This window comes from Spermophilus citellus (genome assembly GCF_964194105.1).
Source record: "Spermophilus citellus genome assembly, chromosome: 4".
NCBI lineage: Eukaryota > Metazoa > Chordata > Mammalia > Rodentia > Sciuridae > Spermophilus > Spermophilus citellus.
Genome location: NC_138185.1, coordinates 134,492,646 through 134,518,286, shown reverse-complemented (window position 1 = coordinate 134,518,286; position 25,641 = coordinate 134,492,646). Strand labels below are relative to the sequence as shown.

Genomic DNA, 25,641 nt, shown 5'->3' with positions numbered 1-25,641 from the left:
TCTATGTACAGAAATATGTCTAAAATATATTATTCAAGCAGGGAAAAAAAGCAGATGATACTATCACATGTATAGGGGTGAGGTAATCAGGGACCACCACAGGGACATTAAAAGTATGGTATGTATTCTTTCCCACCCTCCTCAATCTTCCAATCCACCTTCTCAATCACAAAAACCAGATGCATCATAAAAGCTAGAATGCCTTCAGGGGCTGGGGTTGTGGCTCAGCGGTAGAATGCTCAACTAGTGCATGCGGGGCCCTGGGTTTGGACCTCAGCACCACATATAACTAGGTTAATAGAGGTGTTGTGTCTATCTACAACTAAAAAATTAAAAAAAAAAAAAAAGCCTAGGATGCCTTCAACATAATGTCTCCAAGAATAAACCAGATGAGAGAATGAGACTGTTGGAAATCACCACAAAATTTGTACAGGATGGTGATAATGATTAAAAAATACAGGATTTCAGCACCCCCCTCCCAATAAAAGTAAAAACGTACATCTCCCTTTGTTCGGGGAACAGCCTGATCCACTTCTCCATCAGTGTTTTCTCTCTGCAGGTGCCCAATTAAAACTTTGCCTGTATGTTAATGCTCCCTTGATTCAATTTAATTTCAACTGTCATATCAAGTCAGAGCTTCCACCTCAGGTTTTACCCGTCCCTCTAAACAGAGGATTGACATGATTATCTGTTCTAAGAATAAAAGTTAGGCTTCCTATTTTTTAAGGAAGAATAGCCAAAATCTTAAGAAGAATTGATAAAGTAGCAAAAAACGAGTCAGTGTGAAAATTCTTATAACAAAATCTAATCCGCAACTCCACAACTCAGAAAGCAATCAGTATTGTCCATATACATCTCAGACAGTTGCAAGTATCAGCAATGAATTTTATTCTTTCTTGTATAAAATTTTCATGAATTTGAAAGATCATCTTCTCCTTGCATATTAAAAATATTAAACAGCACAGAATATGAATAATGTCCCACTTAGAATGACAACATCTACAGATTCTGAAAACTCTCAAGTTTCCACAATGTATATAAATCCCATACATTAGTTCTGGTAAGTAGAGAAGTCAACAAGTCATCAGAATACACGATAATTTCAAAGTAATTAAAAATGATCAGTACAAATGGAGAAGTCTTTATTTTACTTACTTCTTAAATATAAATGAGATGGCAAGTGATCAAACTGATCAGGTACAGAAGATTTTGAAGACAGGGTAAAAAGATTTTCCTTGCTCTTCAAGAAGAAATCTACTGTGTCCAGCTGACGATTTTCTATTCCAGCCTAAAATGGGGGGAAGGAGGAATCAGGAAAAAAAAAAAAATCAGGATTCAGATTTTTTTTTTTTTTTAAACTTTAGAACTTAATGTGCAAAGACTGATGGAGATGTTACTGGGTGGCTCTAATAACCCACCCGGGAGGAAAGAGATTAGGCCACGACACTCAATGCTCCAGAAATATTCAGAGCCAAACTGGTAGGAGAATAGGTTTTATCAGCTTTGAAGGTAGATAAAGCTTTTGAAATAAGATAAAGATGCTCACCCTTACTTCTGGATATTATACTGAAGGTCCTAACAGCAAAACAGGACAAAAAGAATAAAAATATAAGTATTTTTTAAAATATTCTTTTAGTTGCAGAGGAACACAATATCTTTATTTATTTTTATGTGGTACTGAGGATCAAACCCAGTGTCTCACACGTTCAATACAAGCACTCTACCACTGAGCTATAGCCCTAGCCCCCAAAAAGTTTAAGTATTCAAAGAGAAGAAACAAAGTTATATTATTCTGATGTTAAACGCAGATTAACTATATAAAGACTTCCATAGAATAGATCCATTATTAGGATGAGTTAACAGATCAGCTAAATACAAAAATCAAGATATAAAAAGTTAACTATTTTTTTAATATTTATTTTTTAGTTATAGATGGACACATATTTTTATTTTATTTTTATGTGGTGCTGAGGGTCGAACTCAGTGCCTCACGCGTGCTAGGCGAGCACTCTACCTCTAAGCCACAATCCCAGCCCCAACTGTATTTCTTTACACTGGAAAGGTATGATGTAATTTATAACGTACCACTTATAACAAATAATAGGTAAAACAAGATGGCAGTAAAGTAAGACCTTCTAGAAATGATTGTCTCTTCACAGAAATATCAATTTGAACAGCTATTAACACATGAAATTACCAAGAAATAAAGAAAAGGTGAAAGATCACAGTATCTGGTTTTGACACACACATACACACACAAAACAAACGATTAAGGAAGGCAGCAAAGAGTTGCCTACGTCACCTCTTGTCCAACTCAAAGCAAATGATGTGGAGAGAGATGCCTTCTACTTGGGGGAAAGAGAGGGAATTAAGTCCTAATAGTTAGAACTCAGTACTAGGACTACCACAATGAAACCCAGTGCTACCAACAGCCTATTTCCACCGCCCCTCCCCAAACCTAAGGCAGCACACTGTGGGGAAAGATTCCATCTACTAGAAGTAGATATGCCCAGTGTCTGCTAAAAGTCTATGATTGGTGTGTTGTCACTATTTCAGCACTAAAGGGCAGAAAAATACTCTGCTGGGCCAGTAAAACCCAACCCTGAGCAGATTCTAATGGCTCCTGTTCTTGTGCTACTGCCACTGGACAAGGCCTCTGGACCTGCCCTACGCCAGATGAAAACCTGAGGCCCTGGTGGACACACTTGTATTTCAGTCAGCATCATGTCTAGCTAGCAATACATGAGTACACAGCAGCAGACAGGTGACAGGAGCATGAACCTTGATCCTGCCCATGCTGTGCTAATTTCAGCAGCCTGTAGGCTCCAGGTGCAACCCAGCATTGAAGCATTAGTAGTCACAAGACTGCCCACTCTACCCCAATCCAAACCCCAAGTAACATAGCTCAAAGAGTCAATATCCACTTGGGAAGAGTGAGGAAAGCGTGAAGTCACTGCTGAGAACCCCAGGGCCACTCCTTCCACGGTAAGACCCTGTGATAGGCAGAAGCCTGAAGTGACTATACACGGTGACTATAGACAAGGTGTTTGGGCCGAATCTGGTCCCAAACAGAGACTTCCAAAGACTGACTACATTTTTTAGACACTTCCCAATCCATCCTAAAGAATTGACCATTGTGGATTTGTGACAAATTTGGGATTGGGGTGCCCTCTCATGCTGAAACAGTGACAACATATCAATCATGGTCTTGAAAATCTGAGCTCAGGATACCATTCAGTCTGAAATATCAGCAGTGACCATAGGTTCTGAGAAAATAAGCAGCCAACTTAGAATTTATGCAAGGACAGGTACAAACAAAGCCAGATTATGAAGAATGGAATAAATACCCAATCCTCAAGGTGCACATGTTGTCATATACCAACAAACATCAAGAACTTCCAGAAAACCTTGACTTCACCTAATAAAGGCAAAATAAGGCACCAGAAACTGACCATAAAGCAACAACGTGTATGAATTCTCACACAATTTTTTTTGGTACCAGGGATTGAACCCAGGGGCACTTAACCACTGAGCCACATCCCTGCCCCCTTTTTAAATTTAGAGACAGGGTCTCACTGAGTTGCTGAGGCTGGCTTTGTACTTGTGATCATTCTGCTTCAGCCTCCTAAATTGCTGGGATTACAGGTTGTGTGAAACCATACCCGGCGCTTGGACAAAGAATTTAACATAGGTATTTAAAGAAAACTAATGTCTCTTCCCCAGTATTGCCTACAGAGATGACAGCCATTTTCTATTTAGTGAATCTTAATCATCGGCCTCTCATACATCTACAGTCTACCTGTCCCTACTGCCCCTGGATTAGGTTTGCTTTCAGACCTCTTGTGAAGCCCAATATCAAAAAGAAGATGAAGGGACTGGTATTGTGGCTCAGTGGCAGAGCACTTGGCTCCCACATGTGAGGCCCTGGGTTCAATCTTCAGCACCACATATAAACAAACAAATAAAATAAAGGTATTGTGTTCCATCTATAAATAAAAAATATTTTTAAAAAAGAAGATAAAGAAATTCATCCAGCAACGGGCAGATTGATACATCAGAATTAAGATAAGCAGCAGCGACCAGATGTTTGGACAAGGTGTGGAGAAAATTCAAGGGCCAATCTTGATTCTCAACATTAGTTATGGAAGTACTAAGAAAACTGAACATGCTGCCCAGTGGCTTTTAGATGTTCCTGGTCCACAATGTTAAGGATCAGGAAATCCTCCTGATATACCTCTTTTTTTTTTTTTTTAATACTGGGGATTGAACCCAGGGAGTACTAAGCCACTTAATGAGACAGGTCTCAATAAGTTGCTTAGGGTCTTGCTAAATTGCTGAAGCTCGCCTTACACTTTCAATCCTCTTGAGTTACTGGGATTAGGGTTGGGGATTGTGCCAACACACTTGGCTCAATAAATCTTATGCAGAGATTGTTCACAATGTTTTCCTAAGAACTGGAAAGCTCAGCTAGCCATCACAATCACCAATTCCAGTGCCAGGCTGTGCAGCAAAGAAAATAGATGGTTTGAGTTCACTTTATTTGTGTTTAAGTAGAACCATAAAAACTGCCAAAAAGGACTGGGGTTGTGGCTCAGAGATGGAGCACTCACCTATGCATGGGGCACTGGGTTCAATCCTCAGCACCACATAAAAATGTAATGTGTCCACCTACAACTAAAAATTAAATATTTAAAAAATACTGCCCAAAATTGAACCACTAAAGCTCAAAAAATAATGCCAAGTTAATAATGGGATGGTATCAAATTAAAAAGAGTCTACACAGCAAAGGAAACAATTAGGAATATGAAGACAGAATCTACATAATGGGAGAAAATCTTTGTTCACTACTCTTCTGACAGAGGACTATTATCTAGAATATATAAAGAACTCAAAAAACTTAACACCAAAAAACCAGATAAACCTGATTAATAAATGGGCAAATGAATTAAGAGACACTTCTCAAAAGAAGAAATACAAATGGTCAACAAATATATGGAAAAATATTCCATATATTAGTATAATTAGAGAAGTTACTAATTAGATCAGTAATTAGATCAGTAATTAGAGAAACGCAAATCAAAACCACATTGAGATTTCCTCTCACACCGTCAAATGGCAGTCATCAAGAATACAAACAATAATAAATTCTGGAATGTGGAGAAAAAGCAACATTTTTACATTGTTGGTGGGATTGTAAATTACCATACCCACTATGGAAGTCAGTATGGAGCTTCCTCAAAAGACTAGGCATGGGCCAGGTGGAGTGGCCCACGTCTGTAATCCCAGTGGCTTGAGAGGCTGAAGCAGGAGGATTGAGAGTTCAAAGCAGCCTCAGCAAAAGCAAGGCTCTAAGCAACTCAGTGAGGCCCTGTCTTTAAGTAAAACATAAAAAAGAGCTGGGGATGTGGCTCAGTGGTTAAGTGCTCTTGGGTTCAAACCCTGGTACCAAAAAAAAAAAAAAGACTAGGCATGGAAACCACTATATAACCCAGCCATACCACTCTTCAGTATTTATCCTAAACAATTAAAGTCATCATACTATAATGATACATGTATACACATGTTTATAGCAACACAATTCACAACAAACTATGGAACCAACCTAGGTGTCCATCAACCAAAGAATGGATAAAGAAAATGTGGTGTATATACAGACAATGGCATTTTATTTAGCCATAAAGAAAAATAAAATTATGTCATTTGATGGAAAATGGATAGAACTTGAGACCATTATGTTAAGGGAAATAAGACAAACTCAGAAGGCCAAGGGTCATATGTTTTCTCTCATATGTGGAAGCTAGAGAGGAAAAAGGAAAAGAGGACTGGGGCTGTAGCTCAGGGGTAGAGCACTTGCCTCGCACGTGTGAGGCACCAGGTTCAATCCTCAGCACCACATAAAAATAAATAAAGATATTGTGTCCATCCACAACTAAAAAAATATTAAAAAGAAAAAGAAGGCAGGGGAGAGGTGGGAGATCTAATGAATATCAAAGGAAGATCAGTGGAGGAAATAGATGGGGGTTGGGGGTGGGAGGAGGAGGAGGAGAGGTGAAGTGTTGGGGAGCTATATTGGCCAAATTATATTGTTATATTGTGTGCATGCATGTATGAATATTTACATCACTATGTACTACTATAAGGCACCAGTAAAAAATGTGGAGAAAAAACTGTCAAAATTTATTTATAAAAAAGGAAACTCAAAAAACTTTAAGGAAACAAGTAATTCAGTAATTTATCAGAGAAAGTTAAAGGACTGAAGTAATTAAAAAAAAAAACCAGAAATCCTTGAGCTGACAAATACACTAAATGAAATGAAAAAAATGTAACAGAAGGGATCAAACAGAAGAATCATTGAACTTAAAGAAAAGGTATTTGAAAATACACAGGGAAGAGAAAGAAAAGAGAAATGAAAAAAAGCTCTCGAGTCAGCTTTTAAAAGAGCAAATATTTAGCGTTTAAGAGGAACTTGAGAATATAGCTTATACAAAGGAATAATAATAGAAAACTTCTTAAACCTAGAGAAGAATACAAATATCCAGGTATAGGAAAGTCTAAGGTCACAAGTCAGATTCAACTCAACCAAATCTACTCCAAGATGTATAATCAAAATCTCAAAGATTAAAGACAAAGAGAAGGGGTTGGGGTTGTGGCTCAGTGATAGAACCCTTGCCTAGGGTACATGAGGCACTGGGTTTGATCCCCAACACCACAAAAAAAAAAGCTAAATAAACAAAATAAAGGTATTGTGTTCATCTACAACATTATACACACACACACATAATGTTTAGTGTGTGTGTGTGTGTATATGTGTGTGTGTGTGTGTATATATATATAGATAGAGAGGGGGGGGGAGATTCTCAAGACAGCAAAAGAAATACATAAGGGTATTATGATTTATCTGACAGCAGACCTCTCAGCAAAACCTTTATAGGCCAGAGGGAAGATAATGAGGTATTCACAGCACTGAAGGAAAATAACTGGCAACCAAGAAAATTGTACCAAACAAAGCTAGCTTTTAGAAATGATGGAGACAGACAATCCCACAAAAGCTGAGAAACTTCATCACCACCAGATGTGTCCTATAAGAATTCTAAAAGGAGTTCTTCAAACTAAAAAAAAGAAATGCTAACAAGTAAGAAGAAAACATTCGAAGGTCTAAAACTCACTGGGAAGGGTGACAATACAAATACAGAATGCTTTAATTCTGTAAACAGTTTTGTAAACCACTTATATCTTTGGTATTGGAACATACAAAAAAATAATGACTACATATATATGTTAAGAGACAGGCAATATAAAAAGGTAGAAGATGGGACATCAAAAATTCAAAATGTGGAGAAGACGATTATCACTAAATAGGGAAGAGAGGTGGGAGGGAAAAAGAGGGAGAAGGGGAGTTGCACGGAAAATGGAAGGAGAACCTCATTGTTATACAGAATACATATATGATGTTGTGATGAGAAAAAGAAAAAAAAGTGTGTCACATTAGATTGGATAGAGAGAAAGGATAGGAGAGGAGGGGAGGAGTAGGGGGGATAGGAAGGGCAGCAGAATAGACAATATGATTGATGTATGTACATTCCATGTATGTATTATATGTCAAAATACATTCTGCTGTCATGTATGACTAAAAAAATAAAAATAAATTGTATGGTTAAAAAAAAAATTCAAAATGTGGACTCTGGACGTGGTTCAAGTGGTAGCGCACTTGCCTGGCATGCGTGGGGCACTGGGTTCGATCCTCAGCACCACATAAAAATAAAGATATTGTGTCCACCTAAAACTAAAAAATAAACATTAAAAAATTCAAAATGTGGGAGGAATGCAGTTTAAGTGCAGATTTTTTTTAAATTAGTATTTTTCCTCTTCCTATATTTATAATCAATGTTGAGTTACTATCATTTCAAAATAAGTGTGTTATAATCAAGTTTTTTGTAAGCCTAAAGGTAGCAACAAAGCAAAAACCTATAGTATGCCCAAAATAATAAGGAATAAAAATATACTATACAAAAACACTACAAGATAAAAATCACTAAACCACCAAGAAAGACCATAAGAGATAAAGAAACTAAAAATAAAAAAAAAACACTAGAAGCTGGATTATAGGAATACAACACCATGTTGTATTCCTATAATCCAGCTATACTAGGAAGGCTAAGGCAGAAGAATCAGAAGTTCAAGAATAATCATGGCAATTTAGTGAGACCCTGTCTCAAAAAAATAAAAATAAAAAGGACTAGGGATGTAGTTCAGAGTGGTAGTGCATCTCTAGGTTCAATCCCCAGTACTGAAAAGGGGGGGAAAAAACAAAAATAATTTTTAAAATGCCAGTGGTAAGACTTTACCTATTAATAATTACCTTAAATGTAAATGAATTAAATCCACCGATTAAAACAGTGAGTGAATGGATAAAAAAGAAGACCTAACTACATGCTGCTTACAACAAAATTCAGCCAAGTGTGGTGGCACATGCCTATAATCTCTGTAACTCAGAGGCTGAGGCAGAAGTATCATAAGCTCAAGGCCATCCTCAAAATAAAAAAACAAAAATAACTGAGAATGAATGCCACTAGGTTCAATACCCAATAGTGGGTGGAAATAACATGCAGGAACGTGTACAGACTAAAAATGAAGGTCTGGAAAAATATTCTATGTAAATGGAATCCAAAAGAAAGGAGAAGCCATACTTTTATCAGATAAAATAGACTTTATATTAAAGGCATTTGGGCTGGGGATGTGGCTCAAGCGGTAGCGCGCTCGCCTGGCATGCGTGCGGCCCGGGTTCGATCCTCAGCACCACATACCAACAAAGATGTTGTGTCCGCCGAGAACTAAAAAATATTAAAAATTAAAAAAAAAATTAAAGGCATTAAAAAGAAAAAAAAGATGATTATAAAGATAAAATGATCAATTCCGCAGAAGGAAATAACCTTTGTAAATACATATACATTGAATATTGGACCACTGAAATTCATAAAGCAAAAAACCCAAGTCCTCATGCATGCTAGGCAAGTGCTATACCACTGAACTACATTCCTAGTTCATTTTTCATTTTGAGAAAGGGTCTCATTAAGTTGCCCAGGCTGGCTTCAAACTTGGGAGCCTATGGCCTCAATCTCCAAAGTAACTGGGATTATAAGCATGCACCACTGTCCATAAAGCAAATATAAATAGACTTAAAAGGAGATACTACATATTAATGTAGTCATTTTTTTTAGTTTTCATATGAAAAGATATGATTTACACATCATGTTTACAATATGAGAATATTCTGAATTTGTCTATAAAATTAATCTTACCAGTGAGTTTTATACCTCCTGATGTTTTCTTCTTTCTTATTAGCCATTTTCTTTATAATAAAACAACAGGGGACTTTCATGCTTTTAGCAACAGATCATCCAGACAGAAAAGTCCACACACACACACACACACACACACACACACACACACCACACACACACAAAATAGAATTAAACTGAACCCTAGGACCAAATGAACCTATCAGATTTCTACAGGACATTCCATTCAACAGCTGCAGGATATACATTCTTCTCAACAGCACATGAAGACATCATATGGTAGGATACAAAACAAATCTCAATGCCCAAAAAACTGTAATTGGATCAAGTATCTTTTCCATCCACAGTGCAATAAAGTAAAAATCAATAATAAAAACACTTCAAAAACTATACAAAACACATGGAAATTAAACAATGTACTCTTGAACAACTGATGGATCAAGGAAGATTAAGAAATTGTAATCAGGCATAGTAGTGCATGCCAGTAATCACAGATACTTCACAGGATGAGGCTGAAGGGTTGTGAGATCAAGACCAGCCTGGACAACACAATGAGACTTGTCTCAAAAAAAGGGCGGAGGGGGGCGGGGGCACAGAAAAATCTCAAACTATCCTTTTGCCTCAAGGAATCAGAAAAATAAAAACAAACCAAACCCCAAATAAGCAGAAGAAATAATAAACACCATAAGTAAATGAAGCTGGGCAGATGTCTGTAATCCCTGCGGCTCATGAGCCAGGAGGATCACAAATTCAAAGCCAGCCTCAGCAACTTACCGAAGCAGTAAGCAACTCAGTGAGACCCTGTCTGTAAATAAAATATAAAAAAGGACTAAGGATGTGGCTCAGTAGTTAAGTGCCCCTGAGTTCAATCCTCGTTGCCAAAAAAAAAAAAAAAAAAAAAGTAGTAAATGAAATAGAAACAATATAAAAGATAACAGAAATGAAAAGGTGGATTTTCAAAATGGTAAACAAAATTGATAAACTATTTTCTAAAGCATTTTTCTATCCATAAAACAGAATAAAAACTACCTAATCCATCCATCTCATCTAACTGTTATAGAACAAAATTAAATAATGTATATAAGAGTAGGTAAACTGTAAAATGTTGTATAAATTCAGGATGTAGCCCCTAAAGCTGGATAGGAAGGGTAGAAAGTATAAGGTAGGAATAAAGATCATTCCTGTTCAAGCTTGACCATAGCTTGCTTCCACTTCATTTAATCTTTCTTCGTTTTCGCTACTGGAGATTGAATCCAGGGGTGCTTTACCACTGAGCTACATCCAAAGCCCTTTTTATACTTTGAGACAGGGCCTTGCTGAGTTGCTGAGGCTGGACTCTGACTTGCAATCTTCCTGCTCAACCTCCTGAGTCTCTGAGATAATAGGCATGTACTACCACCATCCAGTTCATTTAGTCTTACTAGCTTACTGTGGCCTCCATTTCCTATAACACTATCTGTCTGAAACAATATGTATTGTAATCTCACTTAAATCCAAAGGGGGTAAAGTGCTAAATAAATTAGGGCAATGAAAGAGACCTGAGCAAATAAATAGGTAAAGACTATAGTTCTATTGGCTTCTAAGTTCAATGAACTCTCGGAGATCCTCAGTCAAATAAGAGTACATGACAGTGCGCAGCATGGTGGCACACACCTATAATCCCAGTGATTTGGAAGGCTGAGGCAGGAGGATTGCAAGTGCAAGATCAGCCTCAGCAAATCAGTGAGGCCCTAAGGACTTAATGATTCCCTGTCTCAAAACAAAAATAAAAATAAAGGAGTGGGAATGTGGCTCAATGATTAAGTGACCATGGGTTCACTCCTCAGTAACAACAACAACATAAAAAAGGGTATGTAACAGCAAATAAAGTTCTACAGAAGACATTTAATTCTGTTACCTCCAGTGCATGTATGGGAATTGAGCACCTTCCCCAACCATTGAGATGACAAAGAGAGTCCACAGTGCTGGCACTTCCATGGATCATTAGTCTGTTTAAAAATTCCTCTTGAGTTAACCCAAACAAAATCAGAGAAAGTCCATTTTCTACAGGAAAAAATAAAAGTTTTAATAAATTACTAAGACATCTTATGTGAGTCCTACTTATGTTTTAGTAATAACAAATATTATAAATTACTGTAATTACAAATATTTATTAGATGCTATCTATTGCTTCCACTTCATTTCTATTATGATCTTTTTTTTTTTTTAAAGAGAGAGTGAGAGAGGGGAGAGAGAGAGAGATAATTTTTTTAATATTTATTTTTTAGTTCTCGGGGGACACAACATCTTTGTTTGTATGTGGTGCTGAGGATTGAACCCGGGCCGCACGCATGCCAGGCGAGCGCGCTACCGCTTGAGCCACATCCCCAGCCCCTCTATTATGATCTTAATACCTCATGGTTTTTCCAATTTTTTTTTAAAAGAGTTTTATTTTTAAAACATTTCCCACAAAGCAAATTCTGATAAGAACCCACGGCACTGAGACGTAGCCCAGTGGCAAAGGGCTTCCCTCTGAGGTATGCAACCCTAAGTTTAATACCCAGCACCACATACAAAAAAGTACATCCTATGAAATAGCACTAGACTTCGAATTTCTAGTCCCTACTCACTACTATGTTGCACAATCAATATTTGGAAATGGACAGGCATGCTGACTTGTGCCTGTAGTCCTAGCACTTGGAAGGCTAAAGCTGAAGGATCACTGGAGACCAAGAGTTCAAGATTAGCCCAGGCAACATAGCAAGACCCCATCTTAAAAGAAAACAAATACAAGGAGAACAATGGATTTAAAATAAAAAATCCTGAAGCCAGATATAGCAGCTGGAAAGGCCGAGGCAGGAGCATCACAAGTGCAAAGCCAGCTTCAGCAACTTAGCAAGGCCCTAAGAAACATAGAGAAACACTATCTAAAAAATTAAAAAAGGCTGGGGATGTGGTTCAGTGGCCCAGTACAAAAAAAAAAAAAAAAAAAAAAAAAGTCCCTTCTAAGAAAACTGAAACTTGACTCCAACTCTTCAGTTAGTATGCACGAATGCAGGTCTACCACTGCTAGATCAGTAATAACTAGAAATCTAGATGTTGTGTAAAATCCTCTAATATTTCATGTTTATAATAGATATCTTTCTCCTAGTATCTTAGAATTTAGCTAAACAGAAATGATGTTAATTAAAAATAAAATACATAAGACCAATGTTACCAAGAGCAATACCAAATTTCCTCTGTGAATGGTTACCACTACAAGGTGAGAGCAGTCACACCTAGACACAAGGGCAACAGAAGTAAAATACATCAAGAAAGCACACCTCTTGACAATGTATTTCAGTCTAAGACCTTCTTACCTGTTAAAAGAAGGCACAGTTGCTGGTCTCCACTATTGTCTATAGGAATACACTTCTGGCCAAGGGAAAAACACTGCATGCCCTGTGTCTCCAAATCCCAGAGGACAATGGTGCAGCCTGTCATTCCCACTACCCATGTAAACAGTGCAGAGAATCCTGTCACAGACATACATGTGAGCTCCACTGGTTCCTCTTGTTCACTGAGGTGCATTAACTTCCAAGCTTTTCCTCTATCACTGGTCTTCATATGAGCTTTCTGTGGAAAATTAAACTGGCCATGCATTATTGCCCGTGGAAGGAAAGCACAGCTTGGCACATCAGTACTATGGTTACCAGATTCAGGGGATTCCAAATGTAAAATATCCTGGAACCATGAAGTACAACAGGAAACCTCTGGTTTGGAGCTCTTTATTGTTTCCTTCAATGACGACAGCTGGGCATTCCAAGACCTAGAAGATAGGGTAGCATTTATACCAGTTACAGTGAAAGGCACTAAGACTAAACCAGAACAAAGATGCTCTTTAAAAAAATAAGTATCTACCAAGTAAAAACCTTTAGTGAAAAGTTAGTCAGCAAGATGAAAAAAATGGAAATGAACAAAAATCATAAAAGGAAGTTTCTGTACCTATCAACCTGGAAGGAAAACTTGGTCAGTTTCATGTTATGGACAGAGTTAACAGGATCATCTTCATCTATCCCCTTAGGTCCTTGAATAGGAAGGTCTTCTAGTGTTCTTTCGCATAGTAGGTGTCCTGGGTATTGCCTATATTTAAAAATAATGATAGCCAGAGTAAAAAGTAATGACCAAACCCAAATTTCTGTTATAATTGCTCTTGCAAAAATTGGGAGGGGAGGTCACAGAATGAACAATAAATTTCCTAGAAGGAAACTCCTTATCTCCCTGCCTTACAAAACAGTGAGTTAACTTCATCAATTTGACTCTTGGAGCATGCTTGTAATCCCAGCATCTTGGGAGGCTGAGGCGGGAGGATCTTGAGTTAAAAGCCAGTCTCAGCAAAAGCGAGGTGCTAAGCAACTCAGTGAGACCCTGTCTCTAAAAAAAATACAATATAGGACTGGGGATGTGACTCAGTGGTCAAGTGCCCCTGAGTTCAATCCCCAGTACTCCCCACAAAAAAAGAATTTGATTTCCAGCTGGGTGTAGTGGTATATGCCTGAAATCCCAGAAGCTCAAGAGGCCTAGGAGGATGGCAAGTTCAAGGCCAGCCTCAGCAACTTAGTGAGGCCCTAAGCAACTTAGCAAGACCCTGTTCTCAAAAAAAAAAAAAAAAAAAAAAAAAAAAAAAAAAAAAAAGGTGGGGGGCTGAGAATGTGGCTCAGAGGTTAAGCAACCTGGCTTCAATTCCCAGTACCAAAAATCAAAAATAAAAAAAAAAATAAAGCGGTAAGAGCATTTCTTGACTACTATATTGTAGATGTTTTACTCAACACTTTATGTAAGCTCTTATGTCTTTTAACAACCTTATAAAAATAAATAGTCTAACTTTATAGATATATAAATTAAGCTTCTGAGAAACTTTGAACCAGGTTAGTTTAACCATAAAGCCCAGAGTTTTAATTACTCACTATACTGCCAACACAAAGTAAGAGTTAGGCTGAGACCAGGCAAATGCATACAAATTAGAAGGCAAAGTATTATGTTTAAATATAGGCGGAAGAGTGTGTGTGGAAAGAGGGCTATCACACTGAAGAAACAAAAAAGAACCTAGTGGTGGCTAAAGGACAGTAAATGAGAAGGTGGAGAAGGACAGATGGCTCAGGGCCATGTGAGCTATTTAAGAATTTTTAACTTTTATATTGGGGTGGAGAGAAGTAGCTAAAGATTTTCAAGCAGAAATGAGAAATGATCAGATGCAGAAGACAGCTAGCAAAAGAAGGGAAAGCATATAATCCTCAAGAGCACTTGGTTAAGTAAATATTAACCCTTTCAATGACTTAAAGGTAATAAATTGGTACAATATTTGTTAAGGAGATGATGAAAAGTCAGAAAAGACAGGATAAAAATGAAAACAAAGAATATATGAAAAAGTAGTTCCCTAACAAGAAAAGATAGATCTCCTGCCCTCAGACATTAATACCTGGCTATAACTCTGATAAATTCATTTTAACAATGTCACTTTGTCTACTGTACAAAGGACAGATTTGAAGAGTAAGAGCAGACATGACACTAAGTGGTTGTTAAGGTAGTTCAGATAAAACAATGTAGTAACATGGATTAGGAGTTAAGAAGTGGACAGATTCAAGAAACATTCAGGAATAAAATAGCTAAAACTGGTGATTAGGGCTGGGGACGTGGCTCAAGCGGTAGCGCGCTCGCCTGGCATGCGTGCGGCCCGGGTTCGATCCTCAGCACCACATACCAACAAAGATGTTGTGTCCGCCGAGAACTAAAAAATAAATATTAAAAAAAAAATTCTCTCTCTCTCTCTCCCCCCTCCTCTCTCTTAAAAAAAAAAATAAATAAAACTGGTGATTAACTTGATGTGGATCCAGTACTGAAGAGACTGGAGACAGAAAAGAAAAAATGGAAAAGATCCCCAAGAAGAAGGGAAGGGCTGGGCCTTCATAGGAAAAAGGAAACTACTAAGAAACTGAGGAAGTCCCAGGAAATGCATTTTAATTCCTTTATAAAGGAGACAAGGTCAGGGCTGGGATTGTGGCTCAGCAGTAGAGCACCTGCCTAGCACATGCAGGGTTTGATCTTCAGCACCATATAAAAATAAGTAAATAAAATAAAGATGTTGTGTCCAACTACAACTAAAAATTAAATATTGAAAAAAATAAAGAAGACAAGGTCAGCCAAAAAAAAAAAAAAGGTTGATGTAAAGAGATAACTGGGTTTGAAAAAATAGAGGTTTAAAAACAATGTTGTAAAAATGAGTTCATGGGAAAAAATTGTAAAACTTCTAGGCAATACTGTGAAATCAACTATAATGAATGACGATAATGAATGCAAACTTAAGCACCAATTTTCCTTTGTTGATTTCTCACAAGTTCAAATTGCTTGAGTATAGACACTAAAAAGGCAGAATAAAAAGTTTAACTCAGACATTTTTCAGATCAAGTGTTATCATAGGGCAGGAGCAAGAGTTTAGAGAGCAAGCAGGAAATGACTAAAATGAGAAATCACAAAATCTACACTGGAAAGGAAGGGAAGTGAAGACAGAAGAGGGATAAAGACTATAAGGTCAATGAACTAGAAATTCCAGTGAAGTCAGATGACTGGTAAGGTGGGAATACTTGAGAAAGTAAGCCAGAAAATTTGGGAAGTTGTGGTCAGAGTGCAGTTATGTAGAGAAGTGATCTAGGGGAAAAGTAATTTCAAATATTAATAAAACTCAGGATTATGCATATGAGAACAGACAGCTAAGGTGGATTAGAAGAGAAAGACAATGAACTGAAAGAACAAACCCCAGCTACTGAGGAGGCTGAGGCAGGAGGATTGCTTGACCCCCACAAGCTCAAGACCAGCTTGTGCTGAGCTAGGATTGTAACTCAGTGGTAGAGTACTTGCTTAGCACATGTGAGGGACTAGGTTCAACCCTCAGCACCACATAAACAAAGGTATTGTGTCCATCTACACACACACACAAGAGACTGGCTTACCCCATCTTTAAAAAAAAAGAAAATCTCAAGGAACAAACATGAGTTTGGTTTCTCAAGGAGCTTACATGAACTCTATGGAGGGAAACATAGGATTATATAATTAAATGCTATACTCTAGTTCAAAGTAGAAGTGCTACAAAAGTTCAGAAAGGAAAGAAATTTTAATAAGTAAAAGGAGGGAGTTTTAATAAGTAAAAGGCTTCAAGAAAGGTGGATTTTGGGGGCTGGGGATGTGGCTCAAGCGGTAGCGCGCTCGCCTGGCATGCGTGCGGCCCGGGTTCGATCCTCAGCACCACATACCAACAAAGATGTTGTGTCCGCCAAGAACTAAAAAAAATAAATAAATAAATATTAAAAATTCTCTCTCTCCTCTCTCTCTCTCTCTCTCTCTCTCTCTCTCTCCTCTCACTCTCTCTTTAAAAAAAAAAAAAAAAAAAAAAAGAAAGGTGGATTTTAATTGGCTCTCAAAAGATGAACAGGGCTTGATCAAATGAGAAAGAGGCCTAATGTTCTTTATCAAGGAAAGAGGAATTTTTATCAGGAGGAAAAAAAAATAACAAAAACAACTTTAGACTTCAGAGCACACTCAGAAAATAAGGAGTCAACTCCAGGAAAATTACACTAATAGCTAGGTGTGGTGGGACAGGAGGCTGAAGAAGCAGGATCACCTAAGCTTAAGAGTTTAAGGCAAGCCTGGATAACAGAATGAGACCCTTTCCAAAAATAAATAAATACTAAAGGGTATTCATGTAAGTAATAAATACAGATCAGTCATTTAGTTGGATAGGATAGATCCTTAAATTTGGTGCAGGAAACAGAATAGTAATCCTGGTGTGTTGCCAGTGCATCCAAAGGAGAACCCTATACATAATGACTAGAGTAACTGAGTAAGCTTTCCTCCTTTTTTAACAAATTATTTTCCAAATGTATGATCAGATGATAATTCTACAAATATAAGGAAAGTGTGGTTAATCAGCAAAAATAGCCTTCTGATAAATAAAAGAAAACAATCTGAGAATAAACTAATCATCCCTGCTCAAGGATTGTAATAAATAAAAAGCTATTTAAAACAAGCGAGGGTCTGAGGGGTTGAGGATGTAGCTCAGTAACAAATACTGCAAAAAAAAATTCACACTTGTTAAAGACATCTGGTAGATAAGTGAAGATGAATTTATCCTTTCTTGTAATCCAAACAAATAGCAATAAAACTCATCAAAAAGCATTACCAGGGGCTGGGGCTCAGCAGCAGAGCACTTGATTAACACGTATAAGGCACTGGGTTCAATCCTCAGCACCACATTAAAAAAATAAATAAAATAAAGACATTCTGTCCAACATCTACCAAAAAAAAAAAAAAGCATCACCATTCGTCAGGTGCAAAGTGGTGCATACCCATAATCCCAGCAACTCGTGAGGCTGAGGCAGGAGGATCAAGAGTTCAAAGCCAGGGGCTGGGGATGTGGCTCAAGAGGTAGCGCGCTCGCCTGGCATGCGTGTGGCCAGGGTTCGATCCTCAGCACCACATACAAACAAAGATGTTGTGTCTGCCGAAAACTAAAAAATAAATATTAAAAACAAACACACTCTCTCTTAAAAAAAAAAAAAAAAAAAGAGAGTTCAAAGCCAGCCTCAGCAACTTAGTGAGGCACTCAGCAATTCAGTGAGACCCTGTCTCTAAATAAAATACAAAAAAAGGGCTGGGAATGTGGCTCAGTGGTTCAATCCCCAGTACCAAAAAAAAAAAAAAAAAAAAAAAAAAAGGCCTTACCATTCAAGGATTTGTTTATCTCATTCATATTAAGGTAGAACCAAGGTTCTAATGGTTTTAAATGACCCTAAATATTGGAAATGATAAATGTTGACTGGCCTATTTTTAGATAAAAAAGTTACAATAAATAGTCTGTTGTGTGGACACACACATACCCTTAAACATCAAAATTAGAAGCAACTAGAATACCTATATCAAAAAAACAGCACAAACTGGGTTTGTGGCGCATGCCTGTTAATTCCAGCAGCTTGGGAGGCTGAAGGAGGAGGATCACAAGTTCAAAGCCAGCCTCAGCAAAAGCAAGGTGCTAAGCAACTCAGTGAGACCCTGTCTCTAAAAAAAATTCAAAATAGGATTGGGGATGTGGCTCAGTGATTGAGTGCCTCTAAATTCAATCCCTGGTACCCAAAACAAAACAAAAAAACAGCACAAACAAGCACTCAGTTATTATTAATACATTTAGACAGTCACAAGTTTAGATCCTCCAAGATAAACATTTTGGAAATCCTCAGCTAGAAAAAACAAGAGGATTACATCTTGTCGAAGTCCTATAAGAGGAACAAGAACCCCAAGGTAATCAGGACCCCAAAACCACAAATGCAACTCTAACACATTAAGATATTCCATTTCTCTTCTGCTTTAATGTGGGGCAAGAAGTGAGTAGATAATATATAATAAGCAGGTGCTTTTAAAATTGTGCAATCTTGATTGCTTTTTTAAAATTTATGACAACCTATACACAATCAAACCATCTGTCAAAATCAAAACTGATGTGAATGCAAAAATCAAATATAAAAAGGAAGCCAGTAGTTATCTGTATACCTTAAACTATACACTAACAACTTTTCTGTGTTATAGCTAGAACTTATCTGACTGCATAGAAAAAGAAAACTTTTTTAAAAAGCTAATGAGTTTATTTTGTTGTTGTTGTTGATACTGGGGATTGAACCCAGGGGTGCTCTACCTCTGAGCTATATCTCCAGTCCTTTTGAATTATTATTCTGAGTTAGGGTCTAGCTAAATTGCATGGGCTGGCCTTGAATTTGCAATTCTCCCACCTCAGCCTTCTGTACTGCTGGGATTTTAGATCCATGCCACCGTGCTCACCTAATAAATACATTTTTAACCTTTTATTGGTTCTGATAATTTACCTCAAAGTAAAAATTGCAATATCTACATACCTGAAATATAAATTTAAGTCAACAGCAATTGCAGAGTTGGAAGAGCTGACAATCACTACAACATCTAGATCCTGAGATACTTTCAGTGAAGTGAAAGAAGAAATCTTGGCTGGTTCCTGTTGCTGCTTATTGTATACATTTTCTTGGTAAAGTGCTAATTCCACATGAGCTACATTTCTGCCATTCACAGTATCAAAAATATCTGAGTTAGAGTTAAAGAAAACATCGGTTTATAAGTATACCTAACCATTTAAAACACTGGATGGTACAGTGCTACAGATTCCATTGCTGCAATCTTGTAGACAACAGAAGACTGAAAACCAAGGCAGATCCTATGGTAGTATCGAAGGAAATATGAAGTTGGTGGCACAACATACAATCTGATACAGGATTCATTCAATAGTATTCACTAAATAACCACTCTGTGCCAGACCCTGAGACACTGCTAATATTTTCCACTAGAGTTCAACAATAGTGCTATATAAGAGATCAGATGAAGCTAATTTTAACATTTTACTTAAGCCAATTGATTCAAAATATCATTTCAACATGTAACCAATATTAAAAATTGAAATGTTTTGCATTCTTTTTCTTAGTAAAGTGCTTGCCCAGCATGCATGAAGCCCTGGGTTCAATCCCAGCAAGCATGTGTGGACAAAGAATTCAGATCCCAAGTTACTCCACCAATTTTGAATCTCAATAGCCACATATACCCAGTGCCTATGTTAGGTAGCACAGGTTCTATAATCCAATGGCAAAAATTAATTTAAATCTAATATTTTATGACATCTTTGCATGTCATAAAAAGTCATCTAAATCCTTCCTGGAACAAGCATGTACTAGGTACTCAAGAAGTATATTTTGAATAAACAGCTAATGCAGAGTATATACAATTTTAAAAGAACACAAGTATGGATAATTATGACTAAAAATACATCTATACCTTAGCAAATATTTCAATAGAATATATTCTATTGAAGTGATATGGTTTGAGTATTTTAAGTTTATGAGAATCTTTTTCTCTGAAAAGTTTTACTAAAAAACCAACCATTCTCCATATACTCAGTCCCCAAAACTACAAGCTTAAAAGGCTTGTCTTTCTAGACATTCTCCTTCTCTATATATGAATTAACATATTTATTGCCAAGGATACAGATCCAGCCTAAACTACTCAAAACAAAAAGAACTCCTCTGCAGAGCTGCATGTCAATAATCGTGTCCACTGTCTGTGTAGGCAAGGATAATGTGAAGCAGCTGAGTACTCTGATTTCAGAATCTCTTTCAGGAAACATGATATGGAGGATGATACATTTGTTGATGAACAATAATGATGTATTATTGTTAAATGAGAGAATCCTCAAAGACAGTAAGGAAATACCTATGAAATAAAAGGATGTTATTTCAAATTCATTGCTCACAATTGGTAATCTTGATCTTATAAACAAAAACAGGTAAAACAAAAAAAAACTAAACTTACTTCAAACTCAAGGTAGTTATTATTCATACTCACCTAAGCAAGTGGTCACTGGGAGGTGGGTAAAGGAACAAATAGAGATGCCCTACAATGTCCCTGGTTTCTTCTGTTTATGGCCACAGTCTGGCAGCACAACAGGAGGGAGATTTTAAAAAGCCAATTTGCCCACTGGACCCCACAGATCAGAAATCTTTTTTAAGGAAAAAATATGAAAACTTACAATCAAGGACAGGGAGTTTGTTACTGCTTTAAAAATAGAAACCTGCATGCTTTAATTTCTGCTCCTGTAACCATTTGGACAAAACATAGTCAATAGCTCTATAAGCAGTCTAGATTAGCACCATCCAATAAAAATGTGTGAATCACAATAAATGAGACACCGCCACATTGAAAAGAAGTGAAATTCATCTTAGTATGCATTATTTAGTCCATTATAGCCAAAATTATCATTTCAACATGTACTTAAAAAGTAAAATATTAGCTGGGCACATGGCACACACCTGTAATCCCAGCAGCTTGGGAAGCTCAGAAAGGAGGAATATAAATTCAAAGCCAGTCCCAGTGACTAAGCAACAACCTATCTCAAAATAAAAATTAGAAAGGGCTGGGGATGTGGCTCAGTGGTTAAGTGCCCCTGGGTACAATTCCTAGTGTGTGTGTGTGTGTGTGTGTGTGTGTGTATAAAAGTAAAATGTTAACAATTTTTTGTGTTAAGTACTAAATCTTCAGGGCTGGGGATGTGGCTCAGCGGTAGAGCACTCACCTTGCATGTGTGCAGCCCTGGGTTCGATCCTCAGCACCACATAAAAATACATAAATAAAATAAAGATATTGTGCCCAACTACAACTAAAAAATAAATAAATATTTAAAATAAATTAATTAATTAATTAAAGGTGTTGAGTCCAACTACAACTAAAAAATAAATATTAAAAAAGTACTAAATCTTAAAAATCTAGTACATAAATGACATTTAAAGTATATCTTTGTTTTAACCTCATTTCAGTGCTCAATACCCCAAGTAGTTAGTAGCTACTATAGTAGACAATGTAGACCTCCCTCCCTGATTTCACCTGAGACATTTTCATGAAATATCTAAGAATACAAGGTAATGTCACAAATTTAAACATGCTGGAAGACCACATATATGTACTTACTGACACCTTGCTCTTCAATAAGCTTTTGCAGTGTCTTCCCACTGCAGTTGTACAATATGGTTGCATCACATCTTCCATCTTTCAAGTTAAATTCATAAATTAACAGTTCATAATTTTCACAAAAAGCAAGCAGTTTGGGTTTGTCCGTTGAAGTGCCATTATGAGAGTCCTCCCATACAAAACTAAGGAAAAAGATCAGATTTATCATATTCTTTATCCAATCATATTTATCCAAAATAGTCTATATCCAATCATATTTATCCAAAATAGTAGGGATAGTTACTTCACTTGGTAGCATCAATTCTAGATTCAAACTTAGAGAATATAAATTGTTCCAGGATTTGCCACCCTCGCTCCCTCTTTGACTTCTTCCCCCTCTACTCCTTCATACTAACATAAGAATATGGAATTGGGTGATAAAAAATGGCCATGGAGCAAGAAATGCTGCCTCATTTTATTCTTTCATCTTAAATCCTGATGTTTAAAGAAACTGTTATGATCAAGAATAAGTATCAATAATTAAATATGTATATTATTTATGAGGTGGTGCTTAATAGACTTTTGCTGGGCTAAATATTTTTTTGGGTTTTTATCTTTTATTGATACTGAGGATTGAATCCAGGAGCACTTTACCATTGAGCCACACCCAGTCCTTTTTGAGACATGGTCTGCTAAATTGTTGAGGCTTCCCTTAAACTTATGATCCTATTGTCTGTCTCCCAACTCACTGGGATTACAGGTGTATGCCACCACATCCAGCAGGTAAATGTTTTTTAAAGATGTTAAAAACAGGGGCTGGGGATGTGGCTCAAGTGGTAGCGCGCTCGCCTGGCATGCGTGCGGCCCAGGTTCAATCCTCAGCACCACATACCAACAAAGATGTTGTGTCCGCCGAGAACTAAAAAATAAATATTAAAAATTCTCTCTCTCACTCTCTTTAAAAAAAAAAATTAAAAAAAGAAGATGTTAAAAACAAAAGTGATTCTTTGTATCCACAGACTTTAAAGACTCCAAAATGGCATATAACAATTGTTCAATACAATTTTGTGTGAAAACAGAATACAAACTGCTGCCTAAGATAGTAACCAATAACCAGAAATGGCTACAGTTCCCTTGAAATGTGGGGTAGTGCAACTGAGAAAATGAATTTTTAACAGCCACGTGTGGCTTATGGCTACCATACTAGACTGCACAGTTATAGAATTCTTAAAGTACTGTGACACGAAAATATCAGCACTGGTTAACAAGTTTAGAAAACTAATGATGCTATAGTTTCAAATATTAAATTACATTTAAAAAGTAAAAATAAAAGGGCCCAAGCTAGGTGCAGTGGCATGCACCTCTAGTCCTAGCTACTCAGAAGGCTGAGGCAGGAGGATCTCTTGAGCCTAGGAGTTGGAGGCCAATTTGGGCAACAAAGCAAGACCCTATTCTCAAAAAGATAGGAGCACCCAACACAAGGCAATAGAAAAGATAAGGCTACCAAGCTGATAGTTTCCTTTTTAAAAGCTTCCTTTTTCTACAAAAGTTTTATATCAAGTAGGAGTGGTGCTATTATGTCTTTACTAAATAAGATTAACAATGTTTCCATTTGTCTTTACAACCAAACTGATGGGTTTTTCACTAATGCTCAATTTGTTTACACTGAAAATATGAAAAATATCAATGAAAAAAGTTAATCAAATTTGTATTTTAAACAGATGATTCTGTAACATTAAAATTATTAGCACATAGAATGACTATACTGCCACTTGGAGAAAGGAAACTTTTGATGAAAATAAAATATAATTTCAATAATGCAAAAAAACTACATATTTAAAGTAGGAAGTAAACTTCACGACAAACTTGTCCTTGTTTTTACCTTAGAAAGTATCTCAACTGAATTAAAATTCAATTCAAATAAAGTTGAAAATCAGCCTTTTTGATCCTCATTTCTTAAATTCATGAGCCAGCATATGAATACCCAAATTATTCTTATCTCCTCTGATAGGCTCTCATAACACCTGTAGAGTTCTGTTTTTTTCTCCACCCCATTTCTTTACTCTGCTGCATTCACAGGTATTTGATACTGTTGAATAAATTAACTTCCCTTATGGAGAGATTATTCTTCCTAGCAACCAAAGGCAAAATAAGGCAGGCAAACAGAACAGGTTAAAACATTTACTGATTTCACAAACTAATCTCTAATTGTCAGGTGTTGTTACAGGATCTTGAGATTTCAAGGTGAGACATCTCTTTGCTACTCTAAATCTTTAAAAAACTTTTTTTAAACTGGGGATTTAGTCTAGGAGCGATGTTACCACTGGGGTACATCCCTAATCCTTTTTTAGACAGGGTCTAAATTGCTGAGGCTGGCCTTGAATTGCCATCCTCTTGTCTCAGCCTCCCTAGCCACTGGGATTATAGGCGTGTGCCACTGCACTGAGCATTAAAAGAGATCATTTCTAAGATATTTTCTATTATTAAAAAATGTAGTCAAATACTCAGAGGACACTCAAACTTTATGATGTAAACTGTAAATCCTGGACCAAAAATAAGTGGAAAGAATCCTTTTTTTTTTTTTTTTTTTTCCAAGTCGGCCTCCCCAGTCACGGGAGCATCTATCTCACAAGTAAGAATGGTGCCTTATGCAACTTTACATGCACTGCTTCTAAGTAACAGTAGCTATAGAACTCTTTAATAAATCAGTAAGTGAATGGACAAAGTAGGCTGTCTCTGAAAGTTAAGGGGACGGGGGAGAGTTGGTGGTGGTGGTGCAGGCGGGTATCTGTTAAGAAAACTGCTGCTTCAGTAAAAAAAAAAAAAAAAAAAAAAAAGGATGATTCAAATTAGAGATAATCCCTGGCTAGCATCTTGGCATTGTGACAAATAATCAACTTGTGTTGAATCAATGAAAGTAATCAGCGCCTAAACCAGGACCCATTCCGGGTTCCACAACTAGCAGAGGCGCTGGATACCCTCTCCGCCCACCCACAACCGGAAAGCCGCGTGTGGAGATGCAGGAAAGTGAGCTTTTCGCCTTGGGTCCGGGAAAATGTTTCGAGAGGAACAGTGCTCGCCTAAGGCGCTTCCCCCCGACAATCACCTCTCTTCCACCACCCCCATCCTGAGAGAGGGTTCTAGCTCTGACCCCGCGGGGTGCGGCCATCGGAGTTAAAGCTTCGGACTCCCACCCTGCCCAGCTTTGCCGCCGCACTTACTGGCCGAAAGGACCCTTAAGGCAGCAGCCACCCCAACCCGGGCCGCCGGGTGCCAAGGAAAGCACTTGGAGGCTGCCCGCGGCCGTCAAGCTCCCTAGAACCTCCTGCTCTCTGTGCATCTGCGCTCGGGATCCCAGCCGCTCGATCGCCTCGGAGCGGACCGGCACCAATAGCATAGGTAAGACTGGCTCCATGGACTCGGCGCGGCAGCTACCGCCGGCAAAAGCAGCACTTCCGGCCTCTTGCTTCGCGGCCATCTTCGTCAAACCATTCCTTCCGGTCACCTGTGTTCAGGAATTGACTGCGTCTCAGGCATGCGCAGTGTCCCGAGCCGCTCACGTGCTGCCTCGTGATTCTCTCCAGAAGCGCTGGGCTGTTTCTAGCCAGTTGACTTTCCTTGCTTTTTGCAGGCGGTGTCGAGCTCCAGTACGACCACAGCTGCCTTTCGCTCTTACGCTTAACCACAAAAATGCACGAAGGCCTGATTTAGCCGCCTAACGCAGGCTGTTGCAGGTGTTCTCACTGTGGTATTACCCTTAGTTACTTAGTCTAGTCGCCTCCTGTTCCTTCGGTCCTGACTTCTCCTCCTATGCCATTAT

At 37.7% G+C, this 25,641-nt stretch overlaps 1 protein-coding gene and 1 long non-coding RNA gene across 7 annotated transcripts in view; one reads left to right on the top strand and one right to left on the bottom strand.

Moving 5' to 3' along the window:
- LOC308646151 overlaps positions 1-7,659 on the top strand; it is a 50,105-nt gene extending 42,446 nt beyond the window's left edge. Inside the window, exon 3 of the long non-coding RNA XR_014021328.1 lies at positions 7,020-7,659. This is a non-coding gene — a long non-coding RNA (uncharacterized lncRNA). The remainder of the gene's footprint in view (positions 1-7,019) is intronic.
- Positions 1-25,641, bottom strand: part of SPG11 (SPG11 vesicle trafficking associated, spatacsin) — a 79,218-nt gene extending 53,577 nt beyond the window's left edge. For 3 of the 6 annotated variants that reach the window (XM_081288797.1, XM_081288792.1, XM_081288794.1), the window contains exons 1-8: positions 25,043-25,637; positions 21,843-22,024; positions 20,367-20,591; positions 19,214-19,415; positions 13,263-13,400; positions 12,638-13,086; positions 11,197-11,342; positions 1,156-1,288 (exon numbers count right to left, since the gene is read on the bottom strand). In XM_081288797.1, coding sequence (XP_081144923.1) covers positions 1,156-1,288; positions 11,197-11,342; positions 12,638-13,086; positions 13,263-13,400; positions 19,214-19,415; positions 20,367-20,591; positions 21,843-22,024; positions 25,043-25,299 — 1,732 coding nt within the window. In that variant the 5' untranslated portion in view covers positions 25,300-25,637. Of the gene's footprint in view, positions 1-1,155; positions 1,289-11,196; positions 11,343-12,637; positions 13,087-13,262; positions 13,401-19,213; positions 19,416-20,366; positions 20,592-20,723; positions 20,861-21,842; positions 22,025-25,042 lie in introns of those variants that run through there. The other 3 variants (XM_081288796.1, XM_081288793.1, XM_081288795.1) reach the window with 3 other exon arrangements.